Here is a 12,921-nt window from a genome sequence, read left to right on the forward strand (position 1 = left end):
TGAACAAAGAGGAAGATGACTGGTAGGGTAAAAAATCAAAAAGGTGATAATGGAAAAGTAAAAGAAGAAGGAAGAAGGAAGAAGGAAAAACCAAGGTCAAAACGTGTTGTAAATGCCAAAGGGCATTTTCGTCCAGCTTTTACTGACAAGACCTCTTTTGTCCCCCATTGATAATTTTTGAAAAGCATGGGTCCTGTTGATAATTTTGCCTAATGTTTGTCCCCCATTGGTAATTGGTCCTTTTTCTAATCATGTCGACAAATTAGTGAAGCAGTTTCTCATTTCACCATTCATAAGCTGATTTGGGATCAGAGTTCAGAGCCAATCTGTGATCAATGTTAGAGATGGTTTCTCAAAGCATTTTCACTGTCGCGAATTTATTCGAACACATTCTTAGTACGTGGTCATCAAATGCCCCACGTGTATTTATGCTTCCTTGGTAGGAATTTGTGAACAGGGAAAGTGACACGAGTGGCTGTAACGGAGGTATTTCTTTTCATAGAAAATCAGGGTTACCTAGATCATTTGCCCACCTCTAAAAACTTGGACAGTGTATGCTCAAGGCAAGTGTGAACAGATCTTGTAGTATATTCTGATCAATGTTCAATCAGAAAATGATGTATCCAGTATACAGAATAGGGTCATCTATTGGATCCCAAGATTATGGGCTACTATGGATTTGACTGAGATGACCACCCAATAGTATTTATCATTTTCTGTTCATTTGTATTCCATGCAACAGATAGAACTATAACCACAAAAGAAAATGGTATGATCCGGTGTCAGGAAAGAGGTGTGCTGCATTCACTCCACCAAAAACTAACAGAGAAACTTGTGGTAAGAGATCTCACATAATGCCACCATTTGGGAGGAATGTAAAGCATTTCTCCTTCCTCTAAGATACAATCCACAAAATCCAGGTCTCGCGCCACTGGAAACTGTTTCTCATCGAGATTGTCCAGATCTACCTACGAACATAAATTCATTGTAACAACTTAGAATGGATCACAATGACATAAATGAGTTATTTAAACTACTTAGATGTAGCATCAACAGTCAGAATAACACTCGAATGAAGCAATAAGGAAAGAGCTTGATGAGGGTTTCTGTCAAAAAGAAAAGACTAGTACAGCAGAACGACATAGTTAACAACTAAGGCAATCCTTTTATCTTTTTCCTTCTCTTCTTTCATTAGAGGCAAAATTTAGATGAAAAAGAGAATGAGCTATTCTTTAAAACAGAATGATTTCGAATCATTCTTGAAAGTTGATAGAGGAATCCCCTAAAGGACATCTGCCAGAATTGCTCGGCAGATACAAAATCTCATCTCACCACAAAAAGAATAGAGATGAGATTTTGCATCCAAATATTATATAATAAATGCAATTCTTTCTTTCTTTTTAGTCTGTTCTTTATAGTAGCTTTAGTCTTTCCCGCATCATTACTAGAGACTGCAATCCTTAAAGAATCACTGCAGCCATCACCGGTTAGTGCTTCACAATGGTAACCTTTGATTATTTCTCAGCTTTCCCTTCACAAGAAATCACAACTTGCACATTGTTAGATATGTTAAGAATATGGAGATGTAAAAGTAGAGAAGCAAGAGGACAAGATAATTCGTATGGGAGTCTAAACTTTATTCAAATCATTCACGGTTCAAAAAATAAGTTAAAAGTAGTGTGTGTGTGTGTGTGTGTGTGTGTGTGTGTGTGTCAAAACGTGGATGTGGACCAAGATGCGACTAAATCAAATACCAATCGACTCGGCGTGGCATGATCAAGTACTCAGCTAACACGGCTGATCTCGGTTGATACAATCATAACTTGGGAGAGTCAAGGACTTCTGACTGACTTCCCTCCTTAAATGTGGAGGGAAAGCTGAGAAATAATCAAAGGTTACCATTGTGAAGCACTAACCGATGATGGCTGCAGTGATTCTTTAAGGATTGCAGTCTCTAGTAATGATGCGGGAAAGACTAAAACTACTATAAAGAACAGACTAAAAAGAAAGAAAGAATTGCATTTATTATATAATATTTGGATGCAAAATCTCATCTCTATTCTTTTTGTGGTGAGATGAGATTTTGCATCTGCCGAGCAATTCTGGCAGATGTCCTTTACGGGAGTTGACTCGGGCAAGTCGATAAATTGGATTTTTGCATTCAAGTTTTTCACTTTATATTTCTAAATACCAGTGGTAAAATAACATCAAGCACCTGATGCATGTGGAAAAAGAATACAATGCGGGAAACGATAAATGTGCCCCTTTTCTTCACTTGGGACACCCAACAACAGTGTATCTATCACTGCAGAGGGGCTGATGTAGTTCACATTTGAAGGAATGAACGGACCTGATTGCCAATACAACGCAGCTGGGTGTACCAAGTTATGAAAAGGGGCGCATTTATCATTTCCGTAATTAGCAAGTACCACATATTAATGGACACAGAATATATTTTGCAAACTTCATCGAAGGATTCAATTAATGACTGATGGATGAAAATGGTTATAATTAATCGAACTTGTTTTTCACATATTCAATAGTCAGGATCCATTTAAGCACGTACGTTTGTATTAACTTTTCAAATGTGGATATCAAAACAATACATTTATACAAAATACCTTTTCATGTGTACATATAAAAATAATTCATTTATTTTTTTGAAAATTGACAATTTCAGTGATACTATGAAGAATACATTGGGGACCAGGAGTCCCTACTTGCATTACATAGAATCAATTAAGGGTGGTTAGGAGCATGCTCCTAGACCAGTAAAAAGCCAAAAATGATCTTCTGGGTCAACCACTACAACGAGTTCTACACTTCCATGCGCTGCCACCCTGCCGAATACTTATTGCACTTCCCTTTCGAATTCTTCATCTACTACCGTAGCTGAAAATGCCTTCACCATTCCCCCTTCCTTTCCTTTATATTGCACAATGGTCTCATTTGAAAGTGCCATATTTGTGGGCCCCATCAAATAATAGCTGTGACCTACCACGACACTCAAACTGCGCCACCACTTTCTAGCCGGCTAATTCAAATTTTAAAAATCCCGCTCAAAGGCCTAAGCTCCGTTTGGTTGCCGGAATTTTTTTGATTCTTGGGACTTTTGTGGAATTTCCGCAGGAAACCCATGTTTGGTTGGTGGGCCCAAAATAATCCCAGGAACCAAAATAACCCCGCACGAAACCCCAGGAAGGAAAAAAATACTCCCAGGAACCAAAAATAAGCTTGCAGCAGAATTTTTTTCTTCCCAACAGTTCAAGCAACCAAACAAAGCACTTTTTTTCCCACCATAGTCCGGTCAACCAAACATGGGATTTTTATTTTACCAGGATATTTCCAGGGAGTTTTTTTTCCCACCAATCTCCCAGGAAGTTTTTTGTTCCACAAAAATCCCAAGAACCAAAAAAATTTCGGGAATCAAACGGAGCATAAAGCTGTTGTGCGCCTCTAACCATGCACGATAGCCAATCCATCGAATCCGATCATCGGTGGCCTCCACCTTGCGCCATCGCCCATTCCGGGGGATCCCCATTAAACAACCAAGCCAAAAACCATAATCTAACCCTAGAGACCAGCATTTTTTACCCTAACTTTTTCCCCTTCAGCTTCACCAAAACCTAAAATCCTAATCCTACCATTATTTTCACCTAATCCTAGAGCCCACCATTGTTCACCCTAATCCTACCCTTCTAGCCCCAACCTTGCACCTCGATCAAACCCCATCTTTACCCTCCACATCCAACCTCTTCCTTTTTTTCCCCGAATCCGGCCACCCTTTTCACACTCCTGCCACGTCCACCACTTCCGACAACTCATCAGCCCACTCTCCATCCACCCAACCCAAATTCGATCATTTCCCCAATAAATCCGGTATCCGGCCATTTCGCACCTCCAGCCACCATTGTTGCATCCCCTGCAAGGTCTGCCCAACTATGGCATCATCCGGCCACTAACACCTCCCTTGCCCATCAAAGGAGAGAAAGGGAAAATAAAAAAATAGGAAAAATAGATCTAAGATAAAGAGAGACCAGAGAGGAAGAAAGAGGGGGGGGAGTAGAAAAGCAGAAAGAGAGAGAATAGGAAGAGATCAGAATAGTGAAAGAAAAGAAGATAGGGAGAGAAAGGGATATCAGGAAAGGAGAGAGGGAGATCGATTTAAGAGAGAAAGATCAGCGAGAGATGGGGGAGAAAAAGAAGAGAGAGAGAGAGACGAAATAGGGGAGAGAGAGAGAGAGAGACGGGAGAGAGACGAGATAGGGAAGAGAGAGAGAGAGAGAGAGAGAGAGAGAGGGAGGGAGAGACGAAATAGGGAAGAGAGAGACGAGAGAGAGAGAGAGAGAGAGAGAGAGAGAGAGAAGAAAACGCCTCCCTCCCTAGGGTTTCCATCGACGCCTCCCTCCCTAGGGTTTCCATCGACGCCTCCCTCCCTAGGGTTTCCATCGACCTAGGGAGGGAGCTCCAAAATCGCCTAAAAATCGCCTTCTTTTTCTCAGAGCTCTCTCCTATCTTTCTCCTTTTAAGAATATATTAATAAAAATAATTCATTTATACAAATCGTACTGTACTTTATGACATCTTAATGATGCATATTACTTCAAGAGATCACCTACCTGGCTTGAATTGCTTAGCATGGACTCACAGTATGGGTACAGATCCGTCGATATTGAAGCAGGATAAAGCCTGATATACTTCCTTCCAACAACCTGAAAGTGAAGGAAAAAGGGTACATATGTCAATCTATGCAGAACACAAAAATACACACAAGAAAAAATTAATATGAACTATGGAGCATGTAAGGTGGGCACAAAAAGAGGGGTACAGATGAGATGACAGAAAAGCTAATTACTGTGGCAACAGCTCGTCAAGCATTTAGTGAAACCAAAGCCATCAAGAAACCTAACATCTACGCACTTTTAGTGACCCCAAAAAAAAAAAAAACCGTCATCAAATCTGTGTGAGGTTCAAGGTCAAAACTGAGACTAGACAGACATCTCCAAAACCTAATATCTGTGCGCTTATAGTGTAAAAAAAAAAACCAACTGTCATCAAATCTGGTGAGGTTCAAGGTCAAAGCTGAGCCTAGACGGGCATCTCCAGGTTCTCTATATTTATCACACTAGTATTCAAGAAATAGCCAGTCTGGGTAGATAGCTTCTACATGATATGCTAATAACAGTACTGTACATCTAATCACTGCTACCTGGTGTGAGTATTTTCTGACATATTTATAAGCCAATTCTTGCTTGAGGTCCTTCCATAATTATCATTTCATCAAACAGAGAGAAACAATGTGAGAAATAGATGAAGCATATAAGTGGTACAAATTTTGAAGTCAGATCCTGCCAATACAAAAGGTTCAGGAGTGGTGATGGGCCCTCCATTTAAGACCATAAATTATTTGTTTTTTTTTTTTTTTGAATGGTTCCATAAGTAATTTGTTAAACCATAAGTTATTATTTTTTGAACGCCCTCCATTTATGATCATGCAGTTTAACCATAAGTTATTTGTTAACTGCATGATACTAGAGCTCACTTAGTAATCAGTATTTGGCATGCCAAGGTGAACTTCTTTTACTAGAAATCATCTTTTATAATTTGTATGTATATGGTACTAATGGTGACACATGGTAATGTATTCAAGTCTGTATGAACCTCATCATTTGAGAGTGGTGTGACAGGAGTACAGAGTTCCTACGCAGAGGGTGCTTGGAGGACTCTCAAGGCACCATCTTATATGAATTACAACTCAATTTGACTTATCTCTTTGCTAAGTAAGTTATACCACTGTTGAGAAGAGTAGTCTCAATGTATTCCTTCTTGGGATACAATGAAACCCCCCTGTTTCCTCTTTGCAGCAGTCGAGAGCTTAGAAATTTGGGAGGAAATGGCTGCTCTCTTTCTGCTCTTTCTTCCAGTGACTAAAACATAACTTTATATTCTCTAATATTTAATAAAAAACATGTTGATAGCAGATATAAACTTTCAGAACCCAGACTATAAATTTTGCATCATTAGGGCAGGGAATTGTTTCATAAATGGCTGTTTATGTTTGAGCATTGATATTCAGTATGAACATTGATACAGTAGCAATTTACTAAGCCATAGAAGTTACTAAAAGCTGAATTTGAAGGGACCGTAGGACAACTCATTGAAGAAAGCACCAAACCAATAAATTTTGTTACTAAAAAAAAGCTTCAAAAAAAGTAAAACTAATCGTAGAACACTGCAAAGGTTAATAGAAGATGAATGAGAAAATTTTCCCAATAAATGTAGGATAATAATGCTGGATATTATGATCTATAGTTGGGAGTTGGGACATCAGGCTATAATGACTTCTCAATGCACAATATAGTAGTTTGATATACCTGAGCAAAAAGATTATGGTGTGGATCATTGTGCAAAGGTGTAACCGTCCCAGCTGGACCAAACCAAGCATTAAGAGACCTTAGTTCCCCACCACCAGCGAAACAGTAGTCAGGAACAAAAATGTCCTTGCGTAGCTCTTGTATCTGCTAGTGAAAATTAATTTAAACAACTGAAACACTGGATCACAAACTCAACAGTATCTAAAATCACTCAAGAAGAGACCTGATCAAACAATGGATGCTGAGCAAGATACGTTGGATTGGCAGAGCAACAGTCTGTGGACTTAATCCTCTCAAGAAATTGAGAGAAGGTGATAAGCTCTTGCTTCCATGTAGGGCACAGGTAGTTCTTTCCAACCTGCAAAATATTATAAATGAGTTTTAAGTTTAAATAATCACTTCGAGCATCAAAGAATCTATCGAGTGCAAACGAGCATGAAAACTTTAACATCAGAAAGTAAGCTCACAAGAAAGAAAAAACGAACTGACATCACCTGGACAGTGATACAGGCATGGTTTAAATTTTGGCCGAAATGCCGAAATTTAGGACGGGGCCGACATTGAAAGTACAAATTTCGGTGTCGGACCAGATTTCGGAAATTTTGGCCAAAATTTCAGCCGTATGTATTTTTTTCCCGAAATCCGAAACTTATGCCGAAATTTCAGCATAAATTTTGGATTTTAATGAATTTTGAATTTTTTAACCAGATTTCGGCAGAAATTTCGAACCTTGGATAACAGTACCAGACATGACAAGAGTTGGGGTATGTGGAATGAATACTAAAAAACGCGAGATATATGGAATGTATGCAATAAGCATGTGTAGGGTATGAGTAAGGACTTGAAACATAGGATTCTTAAGATCATCGTGGTATTGCCAGCCCTTACCTAGCCGGTAGGGGTGACTTGGTTACAACAGCAGTTTGTAAGTTCAAATCTTAAGAATGCAATAAAAAGTCTGCAAAGAGGAAAAAGTAAGAGACAAATCAGTCCTATCATAAGCAAATCCCGTGTGCTTATACTTGTAATACTCCACTACTTCTGAAGGAGTAAACTAGTAAAGCATTAGGATTGAAAACAAGTCATCCATGAATGTTCACAATTTTAGCTTTCCAAATGAGTTCTTTATGATTAAAATTATACCATAAGACAATCATAATGTAAAACTGATATTTCTGTGTAAAAAAAGTTAAGTAAAAAGTTACTTCGGGATAAGGTAACAAGATTGAAGCCAAAAAGTTAAGTAAAAAGTTACTTCGGGATAAGGTAACAAGATTGAAGCCACAAGAAATCTTTAGCACAAATACAAAGAAAGTTTGCTGCCCTAAATGTCTTATTTTTGTATTAATTGCATTTGCAAACACGTTAAGTCTGCTAGAGGTAGTAGATTCGGTCCCTTATATGTCTTATTCATGTTATATTTTAGTTTTCCATTCATTAGGGTAATAATGTAATGTCTTTTTTTAGCTTTCAAAAAAACAAATGTAATGGCTTTTCTATTATGAGTCGACCAATTCGCATCAAGATTGCCTAGACAAAGAGATCATCCATGGAAGCATATGCTCACTGCTCACAATGCAAGTCCATTCGTGTGGGTGTCGTTGGGAGGAAGACAAATGTCATGTTAAGTTGTGGACTGTGGACTGTGCAACTCGGAACGGATGAGATTCTTTAGTTGATGTTTAGTTTGCAACAAGCACTACATGGAGCTGTGGATCATCGTAATTTCATGTATCCAGATTCTCAATACTGCGACCTTTTCTAAGAGGGATTATGTGAAGGTATTCTAAGTGTTTGTCATGTACTTTTCTTATCAAGTGCAATTAACTGATCATGGTGAATGAGCTTGAACCTTGAGGATTATGTGAGGGTGCAAAGGTTTCCTGAGTTCGATGGTTAGGGATGCATTTGCGAACATAATCTTGATTAGATTATCCTCAAAAAGCTACAAAACCAACCTGCTTCAAGAGAGCGGCTTTGTGGGTATTCGTTGTGAATTTTTTTCATCAACTGGAGGGAAATGATGATGGCATATGGGTTTGGGCCTAAAGGATTATGAAAGGATGCAAAGGTTGCTGGACTTCGATGGTTAGAGATGCATTTACACACTTGATATTTTTTTTTGAAAGATTTTTTTACACACTTGATATTGATCATACCCCCCTTCCTTGAGGATTATGTGAGGCGCAGAGCCGCAGAGTTTTTTGGAGTCCGATGGCAAAGGCATCTGCGCACACAATCTGGAATTATGGATTGTCTTATCCTCGAAAAGTTACAAACTGGCCTTTTTCAAGTAAGTGGTTTTGTGGGCGTTTGTTGTGAAGTTTTTAGATCAAGTGCAGTTAACTGATGATGGTACGTGGGATTGAGTCCTGCGAATTATGTGAGGGCGCAAAGGTTTCTGGAGTTAGATGGTCAGAGTTAGAGTTGCATTCTGCACTTGATCAGATTATCCTCTCTCTTTCACTTGATCTTGATCAGATTATCCTCAGAAAGCAACGGAATCATGCGAATTATGTGAGGGCGCAAAGGTTTTTGGAGTTAGATGGTTAGATTTAAAGGTGCATTCTGCACTTGATCGGCTTATCCTCTCTTTCACTTGTTCCAAATCAGATTATCCTCAGAGAGCTACAAAAGCCCTCTCTCCCCTTAACGACTATGTGAGGGTGCATAGTTTTCAAGTGTTAGATGGTTAGAGATGCATTTTTGCATATCATATTGGTTGGATTATCCTCGAAAAGCTACAAAACCAGCTGTTTTCAATATAACTATTTTGTGGGTACTCGTTGTGAACTTTTTAGATCAAGTGCAGTGAACTGATGATGGCAGATGAGCTTGAGCCTGTTAAGGCGCAAATATTTTTGGAGTTAGATGGTTAGAGCCTCCCTCCCTCCCTGGGGCGCACCTGATCTTGATCAGATTATCCTGACAACGCTACAAAACCTCTTTCTCACTCCTGTTGAGGATTATGTGAGGGTAAACAGGTTTCTGGAGTCTGATGCCTAGAGATGTGTTTGTGCACATCAACTTGATCGGAATCATCTGATTATCTTTGAAAAGCTACAAAACCAAACGTTTTCAAGATAGGTGTTTTGTGGGTGCTCGTTGTGCAGTTTTTAGATAAAGTGCAGTGAATTGATGATGGTTGATGAGCATGAGCCTCGCGAATTATGTGAGGGCACAAAGTTTTCTGGATTTTGATGGTTAGAGAATCATTTGTAGAATTCAATGGTTTGAGGTGGATTTACGCACATCAACCTGTTCAGATTATCCTTGAAAAGCTACAAAATCAGCCTTTTTCAAGAGAGCAGCTTCGTGGATGATTCCTGTGATTTTTTTAGATCAAGTGCAATGAAATGATGATGACAGATGAGCTTGGGTCTTGAGGATTATGTGAGAGCGCAAAGGTTTCTGGAGTTTGATGATTAGAGATGATTTTGCACAATTGATATTGATCAGATTATACTGAAAAAAGCAACAAAGTATTGCACAAAAGTGTATTAATTTGATGATTTTCAAAAATGGCTTAGTGCCTAATTTTAAGGGTGGAAATTTCCGCTCCTAAAATTTTTCTCAAAAAGGCACCACGAATCACCTCTCGAGTAGAAGTCAATCTTGTTCAAGATCATATCTTGAGAACCTCTAGACCAATGGACCCATTTCGTTGAGGACGAAGTACATGCTACATACAACCTCTTAAAGAAAGACACAAAATGTGGCTTACATTGAACTTCAATAGATCAAAAGTCAGGAAAGATTAATAACCTCAACTGGTACTGTGCGGTCACCTGCAACCCTTTTTAGATATTCCATGTCCTTCCACTTTGTCAGTGCAGGCCAATGAGACATGCAATCACTGATTATGACCGGAGAAGCTGGCATAAAATAATCGCGCAAGAAACCCTCCAAAGACAGAGAAGACCTCTTCTCAACTATCTTACAAGAGAGTGATCGATTTGGTAGAACTAGAAGCACCTGCAAAATATAAAACCATAGAGCTATTAAAGTGTTCTTCTTTATATGGATCAACATACAACCGGAAGTAATTCTGTTTTTAACATTGGATCTAGTGACGAACATTTATTTAAGTTAATCCCCATTAAATTCAGCAAAATGTGAAGTGTGAACATGTGACAACCTAGTGACATTTGAATATAACAATGCGCCTACAAGTAGGAAGTCCACGAATGAGAAGTAAAACAGCTGAAATTTGTTGGTTATCAACCTTCTAGCTTTGATTGTATGCCTGAATGGCATTAGATTTGAAGGCTTCTAGGAATAGTTAGCTACTGATCTTGACCTAGCAAGAGCAGAGTAGAAGCATGATCCATAATAAGTCTCAGATAGGAAATGCACGCAGGACTGGAGCACACAAGTCAGCACTCAGCAACATATATGATCATAACTCAACTCCTTCACATTTCCCATTAAGGAAACCTAATAGAATAACATATATAAGGGAAAACAATCTAAATAAGGAAACCTGGTTCTAACACCCTCACCTGCTCTGAATCGATATGAAAATCATCCTGCTTCTCACAATCCTCTCGGCCAAGATCAAATTCGGCCACAGAGCCATTCGATCTGAGGAAAATTTTCTGAATAGCGGAATCCAAATCCTGACGAAGAAGTGTTCCTCCCATGATGAGGCCCATGTCAAGAACCCTAAGGGCCTCTCGGAAGTCACCGGTGCCGTGGTGGAAAGCGGCCACGTAGAGGCACGCCATCGAGTAGGCATCCCTCCAGACCGGAAGGACCGAGTGCCACGGCCCCGAGTGCAACTGCTCCCACGCCATCTCTCTCGCCGCCTCCGCCGCCCGGAAATCTCCTCCGGCGGCGAGGTTTACGACATTAACGTAAGCGAATCCGCCTTCTTCTGAGATTCTTTGTAAGAGGTTTAATCGCTCTGCGTCTAGGGTTGGAGTAAGGAGGAGCTCTGTCTCGGAGGGCATTGAGAGAGAGAAGAAGACGGAAGGATGAAGAAGTGATTTTTTTGGGGAGGAAAAAGCCGATCAAGTAGCCAACAACTATAAGCCATGTTAGAGAATAAGGCTCAAAGGTTTACATCTCTCTTTAGCAGTACATTTTTCGCGTGAGGTCCCGTCCGTTCCTAGAGAGGGTAAATAGCAGGTATTTAATTTCTAGGATTCTAGTGTGGTAAGTTGTAAGAGGGTACATGTAAAACCTTTTTTGAGCATTTCAAATTTATTTTATCTTTTCGAATGATGACAATTGCATTAGGAATCCCGTATGTTCCAACAAAGAGTACAACTCAACTCAACTCAACTCAACTCAACTAAGCCTTTGTCCCGAACAAGGTTTAAAATTTCGGTTTCGGAACCTGGAATGTTGAAATTTCGAAATTTGGTACATAACCCGAAACCAATATTTTATTTAATATTAAATTTCGGTCGAAATTTCGGTAAAATATTAAATTAATATAAAAAAACAGTTTTTTTTTTGTCAAAATTCGGAAAAACAGAAATTTCGGCCGAAATAAATGACCGTTTCGGTTTTGGTCGATTTCGATGTCAGTCTCCACCGAAATCCGACGGTGAAATTTAAAACCATGGTTCCGAACTAGTTGGGGTCAGCTAATGAATCCTTTAGAAAATTTCCATGAAGAAGGTGAAATAATCTACCTGGCACCAATTGACTAAGTCTAATCCTGACACTAATTGGGTTTGTCTAGATGAATCATTTTCTTCCATTCTCTCCCTATCCAAGGTCATTTTCTCTGTTTTGTTCCCAGCCATCAAGTTTTTCCTTACTGTTTCTACTTAAGGTGTTTTTTGTCTGCCCCTATCTCGTTTTACTCCATCAACTTTGCACGACTTACTTCTTCTCACTGAAGCATCCAAAGGCCTACGTTGGATATGCCCAAACCATCTTAAGCGGAGCTCTCTCATCTTCTCCTCAATTGATGCCACCTCCAACTTTTAACGGATTACGTCGCAAAGTATGAAGATTTTTGGGGGGGGGGGGGGGGGACTAAAAAACTCAACCCCAAGCCTCCCAACACCCTCCCTAGCCAGTTTATCTGCAGAATTATTAGCCGACCTTACGACATGATTGAAGGTCAAAGATGATCCACCAATCCAATCCTTGATTTCACCAAAGAAGCTAGCAAAACGCCAGGGCCATAAAAGTGACCCTCACAAATAGGGGTGTAAACGGATTGAATTCGAAGCGGATATGGTTATATATGAATTCGATTACAGTATACACTATCCGAAGTCGGATTCAAAATTGACGAATATTTAATATCTATTACCGTATTTGATTCCGGAGGATACTGTTCGAATTCGAATATTATCCGTATTCGTTTATCCTGTAAATTTGAATATTTTATTGCAGCACTTTATCTTTCTTCTCCTTCTTACTCCTCGAATGAATTTCCCAAACCCTAAAACCCTACCTCTATCTTATCTTCTCAAAATTAACTCTCAAACTCTAAAATATATGAGATCCTCTTCTTCCTTTTAAAACTAAGGTAGAGAGAGAGGGGCGATGGGGATGGATGGTGTTGGTAGTGGTCTTTGAGTTT

General features: G+C 39.4%; 1 protein-coding gene across 1 annotated transcript; it reads right to left on the reverse strand.

The window, feature by feature from the left end:
- Positions 1-555: 555 nt before the first annotated feature.
- JMJD5 (2-oxoglutarate (2OG) and Fe(II)-dependent oxygenase superfamily protein) lies at positions 556-11,472 on the reverse strand. The gene is made up of 6 exons (XM_077355045.1): positions 10,877-11,472; positions 10,140-10,349; positions 6,598-6,732; positions 6,375-6,518; positions 4,616-4,712; positions 556-964 (listed from the first exon to the last, which is right to left on the reverse strand). Exons 1-6 carry the CDS (start codon positions 11,324-11,326, stop codon positions 783-785), a joined length of 1,218 nt encoding a protein of 405 aa, XP_077211160.1. The 5' UTR covers positions 11,327-11,472; the 3' UTR covers positions 556-782.
- Between the last annotated feature and the right edge of the window lie 1,449 nt (positions 11,473-12,921).

Source organism: Tasmannia lanceolata, unplaced genomic scaffold, assembly GCF_043159265.1.
Source record: "Tasmannia lanceolata isolate RefF3 unplaced genomic scaffold, GAP_Taslan_0.1 ptg000015l, whole genome shotgun sequence".
Taxonomy (NCBI): domain Eukaryota; kingdom Viridiplantae; phylum Streptophyta; class Magnoliopsida; order Canellales; family Winteraceae; genus Tasmannia; species Tasmannia lanceolata.

Bases quoted from the DNA above. Each gene is read 5' to 3' on its own strand.
- JMJD5 (XM_077355045.1), bottom strand. From the start codon at position 11,326: ATGCCCTCCGAGACAGAGCTCCTCCTTACTCCAACCCTAGACGCAGAG. The intron at 6,733-10,139 runs GTTATTAATCTT...AATATTTTGCAG, and splicing joins ACCGCACAGTACCAGTTGAG to GTTGGAAAGAACTACCTGTG. The intron at 4,713-6,374 runs GTATATCAAACT...CTTCACTTTCAG, and splicing joins ACCATAATCTTTTTGCTCAG to GTTGTTGGAAGGAAGTATAT.